Source organism: Triturus cristatus, chromosome 1_2 (genome assembly GCF_964204655.1).
Source record: "Triturus cristatus chromosome 1_2, aTriCri1.1, whole genome shotgun sequence".
In the NCBI taxonomy this organism is placed as follows: Eukaryota; Metazoa; Chordata; class Amphibia; order Caudata; family Salamandridae; genus Triturus; species Triturus cristatus.
The window spans coordinates 256,389,008-256,407,786 of NC_140580.1; the positions used below are offsets into that span (position 1 = coordinate 256,389,008).

Below are 18,779 nucleotides of genomic sequence, written 5' to 3' on the forward strand. Positions count from 1 at the left end.
TCTTCGTCGAAGTTGTCGTAGGTGTTCTTGATTATGTGGTGGAAGAAGGCGCTGAGTTTGATGCAGAGGTCTTGTGAGGGAGGAATTTCAGTAGACTCGCTGGTGGGTTGGGTGAACTCCTTGATGATGCTGAAGAGTTCTTTGCTGTTGTGTGCGTGTGTGGAGATTCTGCCTTCGATTGCTGTTTTTCTCGTATTTCTGATGAGTTGGTGGTGGGTGTTGGTGGCGGTTCTGAAGTTGTTGTGGGCTTCTGTGGATTTGGAGTTCCTCCAGGCCTTTTCGAGGCGGCGGCATGTGCGTCTAGACTCTCGGGAGTTAGGTGGTATACCATCTGGCTTTCTTGGCGTGTGTGTTGTTCTTCTAGAGGGCGGCTATGGTGTTGGCGCTGTCGGAGATCCATCTGTGCAGGGTTCGGGCTGCGGTGCTTGGGTCGTCGTCTTCTGCGGTGGTTGGGGTCGAGGGGACGAGTGAAGAGGTGAGCTGATCGTCGGTGATTTTGGTCCAGTTTCTTCGTGGGAGCAGGGGTCGTGGATGTTCTGAAGGTGATGTGGATGCATTGATGGTCTGTCCACTGGAGTTCGGTAGTGTGGCCTACGGGTGCAGATGGGTTTGCCTTTGCTTGCGGCCGCACAGCGGCCGCCATTAAGTAGGTGTCAGGGAGGGCTGGACAGCTGGGAGGCGGGAGCAGGGAGGGGAAATGGCTCGGGCTGGTCGCGCCAAGAGGTAGGGGCCGCGGGGGCAGCAGCGGCGGGAAAAAAAAAACGGGGAGAGCAAGCAATAGAGGAAGAAAGTAAGGAGTAAAAAGGGTGAAAAGAAAGAAAAAAGATTTGAGGAGTAGAAGGGTGGGAAGAATAGAGGGTGAAAACTGAGCCAAAAAGCAGAAGAAGAGTGCTGAGAAGAGTAAAAGGGTGAAAAGAGCTAAAGGGTGAAAAACGGAGCAGAAAGCAGAAGAGTGCTAAGAAGGGTGAAAGGGTGAAAAAAGCTAAAGGGTGAAAAACGGAGCAGAAGGGGCAGAAAGCGGAGCGAGAGAAAGAAGTCAGTGGTCCACTGGACGACCTCCAGGGATGAGGCGCAGGTATAACCTGCGGGTGGAGGAGGGCCTCGAACACCAAACACTACAGGAGTGCAGGGGCTCAGAAGAGGGCTCACTTAATGGTGGAGCTGGGAGGGTGGGAGAGCAATTTCACTGACAATGAGTCAGTGGTCTTGCTCGCCTGTCCCCGCAGCGGCCGCCATTAAGTAGGGGTCGTTGAGGGCTGGACAGCTGGGAGGCGGGAGCGGGGAGGGGAACTGGGTCAGGCTGGTCGCACTGGGAGGGAGGGTCCACGGGGGTAGCAGCGGCTGGAAAAAAACGGGGGAAAGCAAGCAATAGAGGAGGAAAGTAAGGAGTATAAAGGGTGAAAAGAAACTAAAAAGATCTGAGGAGTAGAAGGGTGGGAAGAATAGAGGGTGAAAATGGAGCAGAAAAGCAGAAGAAGAGTGCTGAGAAGAATGAAAGGGTGAAAAGAGCTAAATGGTGAAAAACAGAGCAGAAAGCAGTAGAGTGCTAAGAAGAGTGAAAGGGTGAAAAGAGCTAAAGGGTGAAAAACGAAGCAGAAAGCAGTAGAGTGCTAAGAAGAGTTAAAGGTGAAAAGAGCTAAAGGGTGACAAACGGAGCAGAAAGCAGTAGAGTGCTAAGAGTGAAAAATGGAGCAGAAGGGGCAGAAAGCGGAGCAAGAGAAAAGAGTCAAAGGTCCACTCAACCACCAGGGATGAGGCGCACGTATAACCTGCGGGTGGAGGAGGGCCTCGAACACCTAACACTACAGGAGTGCAGGGGCTCAGGAGAGGCCTCACTTAATGGTGGAGCTGCGAGGGTGGGAGAGCAATTTCACTGACAATGAGTCAGTGGTCTTGCTCACCTGTCCCCGCAGCGGCCGCCATTAAGTAGGGGTCGGGCAGGGCTGGACAGCTGGGAGGCGGGAGCGGGGAGGGGAACTGGCTCGGGCTGGTCGCGCGGGGGGAAGGGCCACAGGGGCAGCAACGGCGGGGAAAAAATGGGGGAAAGCAAGCAATAGAGGAAGAAAGTAAGGAGCAAAAAGGGTGAAAAGAAACGAAAAAGATATGAGGAGTAGAAGAGTGGGAAGAATAGAGGGTGAAAACGGAACAGAAAAGCAGAAGACTGCTGAGAAGAGTGCGAGGGTTAAAAGAGCTAAAGGGTGGAAAAACGGAGCAGAAGAGTGCTAAGAAGAGTGATAGGGTGAAAAGAGCTAACGGGTGAAAAATGGAGCAGAAAGAAGTAGAGTGCTAAGAAGAGTGAAAGGGTGAAAAGAGCTAAAGGGTGAAAAACGGAGCAGACAGCAGAAGAGTGCTAAGAAGAGTGAAAGGGTGAAAAGAGCGTAAAATGGAGCAGAAAGCAGTAGAGTGCTAAGAAGAGTGAAAGGGTGAAAAGAGCTAAAGGGTGAAAAACGGAGCAGAAAGCAGTAGAGTGCAAAGAAGAGTGAAGGGTTAAAAGAGCTACATGGTAAAAAACGGAGCAGAAGGGGCAGAAAGCGGAGCGAGAGAAAGAAGTCAGAGGTCCACTGGACCACCAGGGATGAGGCGCAGGTATAACCTACGGGTGGAGGAGGGCCTCAAACACCAAACACTACGGGAGTGCAGGGACTCAGGAGAGGCCTCACTTAATGGTGGAGCTGGCAGGGTGGGAGAGCAATTTCACTGACAATGATGACTGTGACAGTAATAAATCAGACAAAGAGAAATGTTTAACCGGAGGGGGGAGGGGAGGTGGTAGTGAAATGAAATGATGGGATGGAAAAAGAGAGGAAGGGGAGAGTTTAGTGTGATGCCCCAACAAACAGAAATAGGAATCGGCAATGGGAGTAATTTATGGCTGTGTTTCGAACCTTTGCGGTATGGAAAGGGAGGGAAGAAATTGAGAAAACTATAGCCATTAAATTGGTCCCAACTACTTTTCTCCGTCACCAAATGTGCAAGCCTGAGACAAATTGCCTTCTACAACTCGGCTTCTTAGAAAATAATAAAGGGAATGAAGTAACAAAAGTACAACTATACTGTTATGTTATGTTAATTTCATTTGTAAAGCGCCTGAATCACCCCAAAGGGGTATCTTTGCACTAATGTAGAGTTGCAGGCAGGTAGTATTAGTTGCTGAAAAGCTCTGTTTTGAGAAAAATTCAAAAGTGAAGGTGATCAGAGCAATTCCGAAGATGAGAGGGTAGATGGTTCCAGTAAAGGGGGGCTATGTAGGAAAAGGCTTTGATGCCAGAGTTTTCCTATATATTTATAGGGAGCCAATAGGGTGAGCGCAAAAGGTAGTGCTGGCTGGCATATTCTGGGCTAGGCGGGCCGCTGTATTCTGGACTACCTGGAGTTTGTCGTGTAGAGACTAACTAGTGGCAGCCAAAAGAGTGTAAAAAGACTGCAATATGGTCAAGATGGCATTAATGAAAGCAGACCATGAGCTGTTGAAAGAAGGTATCAGACTAGTTCCGGAAGCAGAAATGTCCAAGTATGGCAACCGTGTAAAACCATTTCTTCAGCATCATGCAGTACTGGGACCTAGGCTGGTTAGGCTAATAGAACAGGGACACAGAGAAAAGGGCCATCTCGAAGTCATAGTGGAACAAACTAAAAAAATTAACCAAAGTGGAGGGCCAATATTTAGAAATAGATATGGGGCACTTGTTTCACCTGAATATGTAGAAAAGGGATGGTTAAGTGAGATAGATTAGGAAATTTGGTCTTCACACGGCCTTGGGGTATTAACATGGAATGTTAATGGCTACAGGAGAATGTACAAACTAGAAGGCTTTAAGAGATATATTGATCCGTATAAGATTGTTTGCCTACAGAAAACGTGGCTGTGTGACGAAACCCCTAGGATTGATGGGGTTGTCCAGATAAATAGATTGACTGACTGAAATGAGCCAACAAGTATGCTCATCACGTGGACAAATAATCTTGGTATCCACTAAAACAGCATAAAATGTGATGCTGTTAAAAGTTGAATGGAGCTGGCTGGTGGCCTGCAGAGTGCATCTCCTAGACCTGGACCCAAAATATGACCGCATGACTATGGCTAATGTGCATATGCAAGGGAGAGGAGAGGAGGTATAAAGGGTCGAATTGAACTAATTCAAGGAGGATAGTGAATTGCACCTGAGTGAGTTGTTTATTCTTTTAGGGGATTTCAATCATAAATTGGACCCAAGCAGGGTTGACTTAAGGAGTAAACAGCTGTTGACCGTTTATAAGATAAATGATGCCAGCTTCCCCAATGTTGAACTGACAGCACAATACCAAGCCTTAGGTTAATATTTGGGATCGAAGGGGCTGTTCTGTTTGAATGGAAGGATAGATGCTGACCCCCGGCTAGGCAAACGTTTAAGAGGTGACAGCAACCCTGCCCTATAGATCATATCTTTATGCTTGCTTGGAATTTTGATATATTAATGAACTTTGAGGTGTCCCAAGCTGAGGAAAGTGATCATTTCCCCTTAAAACTTGAATTATTAGGTGGTGAAAGGAGACTTAGAGAAAAAGTTCTTCCTGTCTAAATGGACTACCAGTGGTATCTCACTACAAGAATGTTAGAAGAGTGTATGGAAAAATTACCCACATTCCAACAGAGCCAAAGGCTAAGTAGCGCCCCTAGTAAGAATTTAGTGTGGTATGAAAATGCTATCAGACAAGTTGTTCAGTGTTTAACAGTTGAAATTAAAGAGAAAAGAAAATGTGATAATAGGAACCAGAGAATGCTGATTAAAGGAAACAATTAGTATAATAATAAATCTCTGTGTAACGCCCTGAACGTCTCAGGATCGTTTAACAGACACGACAATGAGGACGCAACCACTAGTGAAGGGTTAGTTGTTTTAATGAAGGCAAATATAATACAAAGAATAAACAAAAGTTATAGTCACTGGAATACTCCAGGCTAAGTACGTTACCAGCCCACAGCACGGAAGGTCCTAACCGTCCTCTGCATATACGCCGGTCCCGGCGTATGCCAACAGAGGGCAGAAATGAAATGGCCGACAATGCCAATCGGTAGGCTGTGAGGGGCACGAAGAGTGTTGGGGAGAATCGAGGAGTCAGGGAAACACCCAGCCGGGGTCTCTACCTGAAGGGAGCAGCCGCTCAACCTCTTCCTCAGACTGCACCGGGACGCGGAGTCACCTCCTGGTGATGCGTCACCGATACCCCAATCACAAGCAAGAAGACTGAACCGAGAGCAGCCGCTCGATCGATCCTGTGGACTTCCGAGTCTGTAACGCGGCAAACACCTCCTGGTGTGCGTTACAGCTGGCAGTCCCTGTGTCTCTGGTCGGGCTGGGAGTTACGACTCCAACCAGCAAAAGCGCCACGGCGCTTGGACTCAGCCGAGTCAAAAAGCGAAGCTCAATGGTTGACCGGTAGAGCTTCCGGGTCCTTCACAGGTGACGATGGGGCAAGACACGGCCCAGGGAGTAACGACTCGACCTACCTCCGTTCTTGCCTTACTGGAGCACCACTCCGGAACACTGCTCTTCACGAAGCAGGTACGTCGGTGTGAACACAATATCCGACAGCGTTGTACCTCCCGGTTCCTCCCTTTATAGGGAGTGTTTTCCTTGAGTTATGTAACAGCTCTCCTGTTTACATAAGGGCGTGTTTCCTTGAGTTATGTAACAGCTCTCCTGTTTACATAAGGGCGTGTTTCCCTTGAGTTATGTAACAGCTCTCCTGTTTACATAAGGGCGTGTTTTCCTTGAGTTATGTAACAGCTCTCCTGTTTACATAAGGGCGTGTTTCCCTTGAGTTATGTAACAGCTCTCCTGTTTACATAACCTCTCAACCGCTAAGCATCCTGGGAGATGTAGTCCGTTTTCGCCAGTTACCGTTTTCCTCCCCTCGTATGACAGGAATTCTTGACACTCTGAAACTAAAATCTCAGATTAGAAAAGGGGAAAGAAGCCTTAGGTTAAAATATGATTTGATGAATTATAACAGCCTCCAGAAGATAAAGAACAAATATAAAAAGTTAATTAGAGATCAAAAAAGAAAGCAAGAGGAGAAAGGTTGGAGTAGTCTTCTGGAACCAATGGGAACAAAAAATTCAAAAAAGTTCTGGAAATTAGTCCAAGATGGCTCTGGTAGGATTCAGGGGACAATGAATTGTGTGATGACAGAAGAGGCCTGGGAGGAATATCTGGATGAAATATATGGGGGAAGGTGGGAACCTGTAGTAAAGAGGGGCAACTCTTGGATTGATAAAAATGGTTCTTTTTTTAATGACCAGCAAAATCAGACGAATCATAGCAAATTTAACATTAACTAGGGCAGCAGGACTGTATAATCTGGCAACTGTAATTATAAAGACACGACCAGATTGGTTGGCAGAATTCTGTTCCCAAATGTTTAAAGTTATACTCGATATGGGACAAGTACCGGGAAGTTGGAGAGGGGCGATTATCAGACCCATCCACAAACGGGGAGATATAAAAGCCCCTAAGAAATATAGGTTAATAAACTTGTTGGATGTAGAAGAAAAAGTTTTTTCAAAAATGTGATTAGAACAGTTAAAATATTGGGCAGAAGTAAATCATATTGTGTCCCCAGAGCAGGGGGGCTGTAAGGAAGGGCACTCTACCATTGATCATTTTTTCTCCCTCTGGGGTATCACACGGAAATCGGTGGAGATAAGTGGCTGATTGTACTGCTGTTTATCGACTTCCGGGTGGCCTTTGTGGTGGACCGCAAAAGTCTGTGGGAGACACTGATGAGGTGGGACATCCCAAAGTATCTCCTCACTGTAATTCAGGATCTACATAGCTATAACTAGGTGCAAGTTATCATAAACACTAAGGGAACTTTGACGGAGAAAATACTAACTGAAAATGGATTAAGACAGGGGTGTGTCCTGGCTCCCGTACTCTTTTCTTTATTTATAGCTGATTTGCCAGCATTCTTGGGGGAGGCCAAAGGTGTCAGCTCCAAAATGGATGGCAAACATGTGCTTCTCTTCTTTGTGCAGGTGACCCTATAATTGTAGATCAGACAGAGATAGGCCTACAATGAAAACAGGACAGATTTATGGAATAGTTCAAGCACAAACAAATAGTAGTGAATATGGAAAAAACCAAAGTATTGTGCTTTGGTAATAAAATAACAAAGTTCAGCTGGTACCTAGGCCCCACAAAACCTGGAGCCAGTAAAGGAATATAAGTATTTAGGGGTCTGGTTCTAAAAGTCTCTAAAATGGGAAGTCCATCTGGAATTACTGAGAGGAAGAGCTCTTATCTCAGTTAGTGGCCTGAAGAAATTGAACTAGGATTATGGGGAGATAGACCTGTTCTGAAAGCATTTGTAGCCATAATTCCACCGCAATTCCAATATAGAAGTGAACTGTTATAATCTAAGCGGTAAAAATAGATGGGAAGAACTACTGTCACTACCTAGATCTGCCATGATCCAGTCTATAAGAATAGAGATGGAAATGATATCATGGAATATAATTGCCTGTATGGCATTGATAAGATTCTGGAAGCGCCTAAGCTCGGAGAAAGAGCAAAAGATCTCTTTTTGGTGTAAAAATGAAATGCAGCACAGTTAATTAAAATTGGCCAGGGAAGTTGCAGGGGATTCTGGGTAGGAAAACTTTGGGGAATCCACGCAAGCCACACATTGCTGGACTCCCCTGGGTGTCTAGTTTTCAGAAATGTGAGGGTACGGTAGGTTTCCTGAGATGGCGGCTGAGCCTGCGACTAAAAACGCATGTGCCCCTCGTGCAAAACCAGGTCGTTCTGTGATGGATACTTTTGATGTCTCCATAATATGTTTGAGCCCTTGCCTGTCGTGCGTACTTGGCTCACCCACACAAGTGAGGTGCCATTTTTATCGGGTGACCTCCAGGAATGCTGGGTGGTAGAAAATTTGTCTCAGCCCGGTGAGCCCACAACTTTCCCACACAGAAATGCGGAATTTTTTTATTTTCTTTCCAGCTAAATTTATGGTTTTCAGGGGATACTAGGTAGAAAAACATAGCGGGTTCCACGCAAGTCACACTTCCCTGTACTCTCCCAGATGTCTAGTTTTCAGAAATGTGTGGGTTTGGCAGGTTTCCCTAGATAGCTGCCGAGCCGGGATCAAAAACGCAGGGGGCTCCCTCGCAAACCAATGGCTTTTTTTAATCGATAATTTTGAAGTCTCCACAGTATGTTTGAGGCCGTTTCCTGTCACAGGTACGAGGCCTACCCACACAAGGGAGGTACCATTTTTATCGGGAGACTTTGGGGAATGCTGGCTGGCTGGAAGTTTGTGACTCCCCGCAGATTCCAGAACTTTCCATCACAGAAATGTGAGGAATTTTTTGGGGGGACAAAGTTTGAGGTTTGCAAGGGATTCTGGGTAACGGAACCTAGTGAAATCCATACAAGTCACCCCATTCTGGATTCCCCTGGGTGTTCAGGGGCCTTTCCACCTGCTCTTCTCAGTGATTACGTTTTCTCCTCTTTGGGCTTTCCTGAGACGTCATTTCACCCAGTGCACTGCCACTGGTGGACGTGATGCTATGCCTTATGTCTTTGCCTCCTATGCGAGGTTTCTTTTTTTGATAATCAATTTTATTGATTTTATGAGAGACCAACAAGAGATGAACAGTACCAGCTGTTTGTAGAGTAAGTCGCGCAAGACATTTACAAGAGAAGATCACATTAGCATAGATGAACCAATAGACAAGGGAAAAACAATGTTGCACCCATTCCAGTCCTCGAATGCTCAGTAGGCGTGTCAATCTTCCACCACCCCAACCCATTTGCCTCACATTCTATGGAACTTCTTCGGGCAACCCCTGGCCTCATGCAGGGGCCGCTCCTGTGCGGCGCACCAATCCACCCCTCTGCGCCAGCGCCTCATGGTGGGGGCAGCCGAGTTCAGCCAATTGGCCGCAATGTCCCTCTTGGCCACCATCAGTGCCGTGTTTAGAAAGAATTTTTCAGGTCTGGAACCGTCCATCCCCTCCGAGATACCCAGAAGAACATTCATGGTGTTGAGGGGAACCTCCCAGCCCAGAACCTCAGTGAGTTCCCCTGTTATTGACTCCCAGTAGCGTGTGATTGCGGAGCAAAGCCATACCAAGTGATAAAAGTAAGCTTGGGGTGGGTGCAGTGGGGACAGGATGCGTCGGGTCGGAGTCTAGCGCGCTGGAGACGCAGTGGCGTAAGATAGGCAGTGTGAAGGCAGTATATTTGAACTAGACGAAGTCTTGCTGATGCTATGACTATTTTCGGAGCCATCAAAGCGTCCCTCCAATCTGCGTTGTCTAGGGACCTGAGCCAACCCTCCCATCTCTCTCTGAGTTGTAATAGTGTGTTAGGGGTGTTATTGGTAAGGGAGCGATAGATACTGGTGGTCCCTCCCTTCTTTAAGTTACCGGTCATGGTCTGGGCTTCGGGCGGGCTATATTCAGGCAGGGAGGTGCCCTCTGAGATGTGAGAGTGGAGGGCATGGCGTATCTGCAGGTACTGGTAGAATCGGGAAGCGTGGAGGGAGTAGCGAGTCTGTAATTGTTGGAAAGTGCGTATGTGACTCCCACCCCAGACATCCCCCAGTAGCGAAATGCCAATGAGATCCCATGATCTAAAACCAGAGAGATTGGCAACCTCTCCGAGCTGTGTGCCGCACCACAGTGGGGTATGTTGAGTCAATTTATCCGAACAGTGGGTGTGACGCAGAGAAGCCCGCCAGGCCAAAAAGCACCCCGCGCGTGACCTCGGGTAAAGTTTGGGGAATGGTGCACCCATACAGCATCCCTTGAATGTTAGCCAAGCCCAGGGTGTGGAGCTCCAAGCGGTATGCCGGGTCAGACCAGCCACCGTTAAACCAATCATGCACGGTGAGGAGCCGTGTCGCTAAATAGTAAAGGTAGATTCGTCATCCCCCGGCCACCGTCATAGGGGGGATCCGACACTGGGTGAGGGCCAGCCAAGGCTTCCGGCCTCCCCACAAGAACTTAGTGGCCATGCTGTCCAGCTCCCAGAACCATGACCTTGAGAAGGAGAGGTGTGTGTTCTGAAGCATATAAAGGAATCTGGACAGGATCATCATTTTAAACAGAGCTATTCTGCCCATAGAGTTCAGTGGCAGAGTTTGCCACTTGAGGAGATCAGCCCGAGCCTTTTTCACTAATGGGGTGACGTTGAGTGACCTAGCGAGACCGGGGAGGAGGGTGACCCAGATTCCAAGATACTTGAAGGACTGTCGCCGAAGGGGTATCGACGACTGCCAATCAAAGCACTCTCTCGAAAGGTGAAGGGGGACCAGGACGGACTTAGCCAAGTTCAATCGGAGGCCGGAGGTTTGTTCAAAAAGACTCCAGGCCCGGAGGCAACGGGGACCTGATCGAGCTGGATCTGCTAGGAATAACAGAACATCGTCAGCATAGAGGGCGATCTTATCTTCCTCTACACTGGGCCATCGCCATCCCGTGAGGAGCTGATCAGATCGGACAAGGCAGGCAAAGGGCTCCATTGCCAGCGCGAGCAGGAGGGGCGAGAGGGGGCATCCCTGCCTCGTGCCCCTTCCGATGGGAAAGGGGTGCAACAGGGCTCCGTTGACTAATACCTGGGCTCTTGGTTTACAGTAATGCACCTTAACCAGGTAGTGGAAAGGGGTTCCAAAACCCATTTCCATTAATACCGCCTCCAGATATCGACAATCCACCGAGTCGAATGCTTTCCCGAAATCTACGAGAAGGAGAGATAAGTAGGGGGTCAGTTGTTGTCGATTTGCTAGAGCGAGGTGGAGATGCCTGAGACAGTGCCGGGTTCCCCGGGAGGGCATAAATCCGCATTGGTCAGGGAGGACCAGTTTGGCCAGGTAGGGTCGTATGCGGTTGGCTAGGACAGAGGCGAATATTTTGAGCTCTGTGTTAATGAGGGAGATGGGGCGGTAATCAGAGCAATGCTTCGAGGGAGGCTGGGACTTAGGGATCACCACTGTGGTGTCCGTATCCATCTCAGGGCGAAATGAGCCTTGATCAGACACCTCCTGATACACCTCTAGAAGGTGGGGAATCAGCGTTTCCCGGATGGACGCATAGAACTCCTACGGGAGTCCGTCTGGCCCTTTCGTCTTACCTGCAGCCATACGTGAAATTGCATCACTAATCTCCTCTGGGGTGACAGGGAGGTCCAGCGCCTCTGCGCGAGGTTTCTTACTGGGCACCTCTGACTGTTATCACTGTGCAGTATCGGACAGGTGTATTACCACCTCTGTCCCTCAGGCTGTGTAATGCTAAGCACCGTTCCTCAAGATATCTGCTGCCCAACTGGGGTGTTGACTCAATCTCTTCAATCACCTGTGGTGCACTCAATTTTCATACCCCTCACTGCAGCCATGGATACTCATGGAAGTTTGTGCCCCACGGGCAGACGTAGGTCACTGATGTTGGATGATTTTAACAGGAAGAGAGCAGAGCTCTCAGATCTCCTATCCACTCCATTCTATGTCCGGTCACGCCTCTCTCTGCTTCAATTCTGAGGCGGTGCAGTTCTCCCTATATTTCCATGCTTTCTAACGTGTACTTTCTTTGTTTTACTATATGCTGTTGTTGAAATATTTTAGGTTGCTCTTTTTATGCCTCCGTTGGGTGTGGAAAAAAAGGAACTGACGCAAGCATGCATTGTTTATACTGAGTGTTGGGTTCTTGAGCAGGTAGTCTGTCGACTAGTGCCCTCAGGTGGTGCAATAGAGCGATTTCTAACGGAAAACATTCAGTTTGACACCTGGGTATATTCATAATTTACTTCACCAGAAGTATCGTTACTTTTTTGGTCCCTACATATTTTCTAATTTACGTTAACTGTTAACATCTTGTTAAGCAGAAGTGTACAATTTTCTACCTTTTTATTTTGTTTCGAGTGTAACTATTTATTATCTCTTTTTACAGATCCAGTTTGTAGAAAAAAGCAAATCAAACACGCTATTATGGCTCAGTTTGGAGGACAAAAGAATCCCCCATGGGCAGCTCAGTTTACAGCAACTGCTGTGACCCAACCTGGTAAGCATATCTGGAACTATAAGACACATTCCGTTTATTATAAGCTATTGTATAATTATATTTCTCTCAAATGCCAAAAATAAAAAGCCAATTACAGGTTTCTTGAAAACCTCATCCTTTCTGGCTTTATGGGTTTCATTGGGGACTGCACCTTTTCAGTTCCGTCCATTGTTCTAATGAATATGTGGTGTTATATTTATAATGCTGACAGTATCCAATTCCTTCTTTTCTTTGAATTTTCTTTTTAGTGACCAATAAGCTCATACCTTTATTAATGTTGACTATTTTCTAAATAGAATGTCTGTTATGCCACTAAGAAGTGCACTATTTACAAAAATATATAGGTTCCTTATTCTTCACAAATAGCAAGTTACTGAAAGAAAAGTGGGTACTTGGTTAAATCTTTTGAAAGTAGAAGGCTTGCGTCTTAACGGTCTTCAGTACAGGAGGGTGTTCCGTGTGCCGTTGATAGCTTAAGCCACACAAATGTTCTTGTTTATATTCCAGAAACGGCTGTGTCAGCCGTAAGCTCCACCCGTAAGAAAGGAGAGGAAAGAAAAGGGATGGACAACAAAAGGGAGCCAAAATCCCAAACGGACACACCTTTTTTTTCTTCATCCAAAGCCATAGCCACATACCCTCAGGAAACTGTGTAGGAGGAGTTGACCCCCCTCCAATTATTTTCTCTCACTGACCTATGCTTCTTTGGTGGTATTCTTTAACTCATAAATCTTTATTCGGCTATACAGCCATAAAAGCACATACATTGTCACAGTCTACGTAATACATAGGAGCAATAAAATGCTATATAATAAAATTAATTGGGACGTAAAATGCATTTAATTACACAATCAAAAAAAGAAATCCGAAGGGTACGATTCATTCAATTACAGTACTCTCAAAAAATTCCATACAGAGGTCCAGATCTAAGATAGGAAGCGAGCTGCAGGAGGAAGCTCGTCAACAGGCTTCCCTTTTCTATCTAAGCCGCCACATAACGTGGAACTGCAAATACCATAGATTGTCTAGGCTCACTTCTGAAGACTCTGATCACTGCTCTGTAATTCCTAAAACACAGGTTGCGACATACCGTAAGGATCCACTTCCTTCTGTAGCCCTGATATGCCGGACAGAAGTATACAACATGTTTTGTTATGGAGAAGAATACATGTTCAGTGGTATCAACAACCTGGTGACAAAAGGGACAAAACTCATCTGACTCCTTAGATGCACACTTCCAAATTGTCGCAACAGAGCGGAGAAGCATGGTCCACATGCAAAATGTAAACTAAAGTGACTTCCCTGGGTCGGTTGGCAGAAGCTTGATCTCATTCTGAATCCTTCTAAGCAATAATGATCTTTGTACTCCAGAAAGAAAACTGTTAGGGTACCAACCGTTGAGGGACTCCGAGTTAAACCATCTAGATAGCAGCAATAAAAACCATTTATCGTTGCTTTTGGAACCCTGACGGCTTCCACAGGGGTAGACTGTGAGTTCTCAAGGCTAATCTGGAGCAGTTGTGACATGACAAAGTTAAGCCAGGGGATCTTGCCCCAGATTGTCCCAATACATCCTCCAAACCTTGTCAGTATGGCAAAAGCTCAGGAGACACCCCAATTTTCCTCAACTACAATAAAGGTTTGAGGCCCACTTTGTCAACAACAGAACTAATACCACAGTTTAAGTCATAAAGGAATAAGCGGGGTGCCAACTGGGAGATTACTATGGTGTCTCATAAAACGACAATCCCCAAGGATCTAACGTTGTGATACTCCCACAGTTCCCCGCCATAAAGCGTTGCCCCAAGATCTTGGAGGTGTAACGCAACTGGTGCTCATGTAAAGCGCTCTGATACCTTCGGGTCAAGTTTGCGCTATATAAAACTCAGAATTTATTTTTTTGTAGATTACAAGGACTGGTGTTATAGGATGTAAAAAGAACCTTGTTGCGACCTCACAAATCCCTCAAAGTATTGTTCTAGTTTAAGCCTGCGTTCCTGGATGTAGGGTATCCAATCAAATTGCTCAATAAGGATAACACCTAGGTAATCGATTACAAGAACTCTCTCCAGTGGTATGCCATTGAGAATCGGGTTGGAGCGAGTCGTTGAACCCAAACCGATCCAGAAGCTTCTGAATTCCCATTGGTATTTTTGATATCAGAAGTGTATCATCCTCAAACTGAAGGGAAGGAACATTTACCTGACCAGGCTCAGGGCTTTTTTTTGACACTTCTCTAGCTGGGACATCAGATCATTAATTTGACGAAGAAATAGGGTTCGGGCCAAGACATACCCTTGCCTCATGCCCTGTTTGACTGGAATGGGGGCTGTCAACTCACCCTGCGTTCCACATCTGATCTGGGTAGAATTGTTGTTTTACAGCCGAATGATGACATTCAAGAGGTATGACGGAACCCCAGTTCCTGCCAACACCTTCCACAAGGACTCCCCAGGAACGAGGTAAAATAATGAGCAACGGTCCACAAAGATCACATATAGTTGACCGCCAGCCAGGATAACATGTTTCCAGTTAAAGCAGCTGGAGGCGGAACAACTGATTGATAGTACCTATGCCATCGCTCACTCCTGCTTGTAGCGGAGACAGCACACAAATATCAGCTATCCTTTCACACAACCTACCCAAAATGATCGACTAAACAATGGGAGGTATTGATAAGACTGATGGGTCTATAGTTAAAGGGTAGCGACCTAGAAACCTTTTTAGGTCGAGCCTATGGCAGCGCGCATGGAAATCAACCTCTTGGAATCACTTAAGCTTGTGTAGAAGCTCGTGCGTGTGGTGTTCACACGTGATTGGCCTTTGCGTCTGGCTCTTGCACGCAATTGGCTAAAGGCATGTGGAGGTCCCAGCTTCTTGTGAAATGTTTACTCCCAGAGCGTTTTGCTCTCGGGAGCCAGCAACGGCGCACAGGGGCCATCTGTTTTGTGTCAGGTTTCATGCACGTCCCCTCCACCCCACCTCCACAAGAATGCGCGTTGCTTCTTCTTTGCCACGCTTGTGTTCTTTTCATTCCGAGGCTTGTTAATAATTATTTTTGAAAACTCCAACTCCAACTCAGACTGAAGACTGTCAGTGAAAGTGCTTGAACTCTGGTGCCATGGTAACTGGTGGTTTACAGTGAGCGGAGTGCGCCGCTCCTAAGCTATCTACTGCAGCTGTGGGCCTTCACGCAGCGATCCGCGCTCACTTGTACTCCTCATGTGTAAAACAATGTGCGTGAAGAATGAATCACAACGCGGATGTTTATGTCGAGCTTTCACGACCGACCAAAAATACTTGTGCATTGTCACAACGGAGGTCATGGCAGCACCCAGGCACTGGTCTGTGTTGGACAGGCGCTGCCTCTCCCAGAGTCTAACAATTCTAAAGACGTGGGAACGATGCCAGACTACCTAGTACAGAGAAGGAAACGAATGTGTGATGTTTGCCAGTCCATTCATTGCCTGAGGCCTCATGATCCCCGCTGCACACCTCAGCACTGCTGCCCAAAAGTGTCCTCACTCTGGTTAGCGCTGCTCTGCCTGCCAAGGCTCACAATGTGTGTGTGTGTGTATTTGTATGTAAGCCTGGTTATGTGAATCCCTGTATATGTGTCTGCTTGTGTGAATGTGTGCATGTATTTGTGTGGGTGTTTTTCTGTCTTCGTGTGTAGACATCTCCCTGTGTGCTTGCCTGTAAGCCTACATGCAAATCTCCACCCATGTGGCCTGGTGAGCTGATCAGGGGCAGTGCCTAGACTGGTATAGTATCTTTGTACACAGATAGATAGGTCTTGGTTAATTAAAACTAGTATGGCAATATAAAAGCTGAAGTAGCAATGTTAGGGCAAAGGAGGGACTGGCATGTCCTGGGGCCATTTAAAACTAGTGCGGTGATGTTCTGGGTGAAAATCTAGAAACTGGCATAGGACCGTTAACTCATTTTCACAATGTCAACCTGGCTATGAATATATTGTATTCGTTATTTATTTACTATCACATTTGTTAAGGGTACGGCTGGTGCTGCCTCAGAGCACTTGTATTTGAAGAAAATAGAGATTACAATAATATAAGTAATGCTCGTGGGTGAAACCTAACTTAATGGAAGTTCAGTGAGAGGGCAATTGTCCAGTGTGCTCTTGTGTAGGATGTGGACGTCATGCAAATATTCCAGAAGGTAGGTCTCGCCTTGAGATGGTTAGTAAGGGCTGATGGCAGTGCAGAAAATATCACGGCAATGTATGTTTTTCTCAAGCATGTTGAAACCGACAATGTCGAAATCAGGATGCTAATCTCTCAAGGACAATGTGCAAACGGGCGTGGCAATATGTGTAAACTAGGGCAACATGAAACTGACATAACAATTTGAAAAGGGGCACAGTAATGTGAAAACGGCCATGAACATGTTCTGGAGCAATGTAGAATTTGATACATTGAAAGGTGTTTCTCTGGGGCAATGTACTGGTGTAATATGAAACTGGCTTGGCAGTTTTCAAAATGTGGCATTATTTTTTAATAATGAGAAACTGCCACAACGTTGCAACACTGTAAGGCAATTTTCTTTGTTAGCAGTGTAGAAACTGATATCGCAGTGTTTCCTTAATTGGTACAATGTGACACGTACATAAAAATGTCAAAGCTTGAACTGCAATGTAAAACCGACAAGGATATTGTATCTTGGAGTACAGGTTCTGTAGTGTGGAAACTGGCAAGCTGGCACCTGGAGCAGAATGTTGTGGTACCATAGGAGCATCAAAGCATGTTTTAGTTCCTCCCCTGGCAGACTGATACATTCTGCATCATACAGGAGATATGTCAGCAACATTGGGATATGGTGGGATGGTGGGAGCACTATACATTAACAGCACGTTTAATGTTGGTGGAAAACAGTGATGTGCAGTGCATCCCTCTGCACACTATTCAAACGGGTATGTTTTCTACTGGTGCATTTTCTATGACTGTCATTTTTCACCAGTAGATCAGTGGCAGACAGTGGCAGACCACACTTCAGTTAAGTGTCACAAATGTGTCTCCATTGTGCGTCCAGCATTTTCACTGGTCATTCACTCATAGGATTGATGACGCAGTGAAATAATGCTTCTGCATACAGTAGGCATCCATATAACACATACGTTTATAAGTTCATTTTCAGAACTGCCAACAAAGCCTGTTGTTTCTAGAAGATTTATTTAGAAAATCATGCTGTAAAATACCCCTTTTTGTCCCATTTTTCAAAGTGATCTTGGCACAAAACTTCTACCTCCCTACAAGCTTCCCTGGTGGTGGTCAGACTGGTCCTACCTCAGAACTACTTATAACCAATATGACTTGGGAGATTGTTTAGTAAGTTGTGCCATTTTATTTTTAAAATGTTTCCAGGGAAAGGGTTAGACTTTTCCACTCTCATGTCAATAGGGGCCAATATTCATGCTCCACCTTTTAATTCTGGAGTGACAGCGCAGCTGTAGCTGCTTTTCTGCATATTCCCTTTAGCGGGAGTTTCAATTTGCAATTCCACTTGAAATCTTGTAAATTTATAATTTTGCGCATGTTTGTTAGTTGCGTGTTCATTATAGGACTTTCCCTTTTTAGGTCGAGCCTAGAGCCAGCGCTCATGCGCTGCTCTGCGAGACTTGTTGTGGTGGAGTAGCGAATAGAAGCCCCGCCCACTCTCCGCTCATATTTGCCATTGGCTTGTGTCATTGTCTGTCCTAAATGCTGCCTTCTGATACGTAAATAGACTTGTTAGTCCCATCTAAGTACCGCCTCCTCTTCATTTGCTACCTCCCATGGTGACTGGCCCCTTTACTTCGGTTGGTACACGGTACGTGTTATTTAGACTTTGAGCACTATTTTCTTTAATGAGGCTCTCCTACTGCAGGCAAGACATGCTTCGGTGCCTTCTTTACACCCCACCCTCCTGTTGTTTGTGCCTTCTTCCCCCACCTGAATCACCTCCCCCGCTGTCCGTGCCTTCTCCCCCCACTTCCCCGCACTCTTGTTGTCCGTGCCTTCTCCCCAATCCCCTGCCCACCCTCCCGTTGTCTGTGCCTTCTCCTCACCTACCCTCCCTCCCGTTGTCCGTAATGCCAACCATTTGCAATGCAATAGGTCTCTTGTAAATGCGAGACCTATTGCATTGTAAATGCTTGTTGTAGATGGGGATAATATCTTCCCCTGCCCAAGCTTTGGGCATAGGGGTGCCTATCATTATGGGATTAGAAAAACAAAGTAAAGTAGGGACACCAGACATCTTTATCAGCCATAAAGAGATCACCAGTGATCTTATCCAACCCAAGGACTTTGTTAGGGGTAATTCAGTTGATAGTTTTACAAATCCATTTTTTTTTCTCTCTTTCATTTATCAAAAATGCAACACATGGGATGTCTCACACTTCATAATAGTATTTCCAAATAATAATTCGTCAATTTAGCAAAACAAATCAGTTATAATACTTGTATATTAAAAAAAAAAAGAAAAAATAAATGATACATTTTTTTACAGCAATTGTGAATGGTAACTCTTATACCTCACATCAATTAATCAAAAAACAGACAAAAACAGAAAGCAAAAAAAAAACAATCCTCCTTTTACTTGGACCGAGCATAATTATCATAAATGCATATAAAAATAATATTTAAACCTGGTTACAATTGTTTTTCTCTAACTCATATTTCTAATTGGAGAAAACTCATGAGCCAACAGATCCGACTATCCCTACACCTTCCCAGTT

The 18,779-nt window shown here is 46.0% G+C and overlaps 1 protein-coding gene across 5 annotated transcripts in view; it reads left to right on the forward strand.

Annotated features, from left to right (window-relative positions):
- Positions 1–18,779, forward strand: part of CCAR1 (cell division cycle and apoptosis regulator 1) — a 2,209,777-nt gene that overhangs the window by 20,804 nt on the left and 2,170,194 nt on the right. For all 5 annotated transcript variants that reach the window (XM_085603559.1, XM_085603560.1, XM_085603562.1 and 2 more), the window contains exon 2: positions 11,933–12,043. In XM_085603559.1, the coding sequence (XP_085459685.1) occupies positions 11,971–12,043 (73 nt within the window). In that variant the 5' untranslated portion in view covers positions 11,933–11,970. The remainder of the gene's footprint in view (positions 1–11,932; positions 12,044–18,779) is intronic.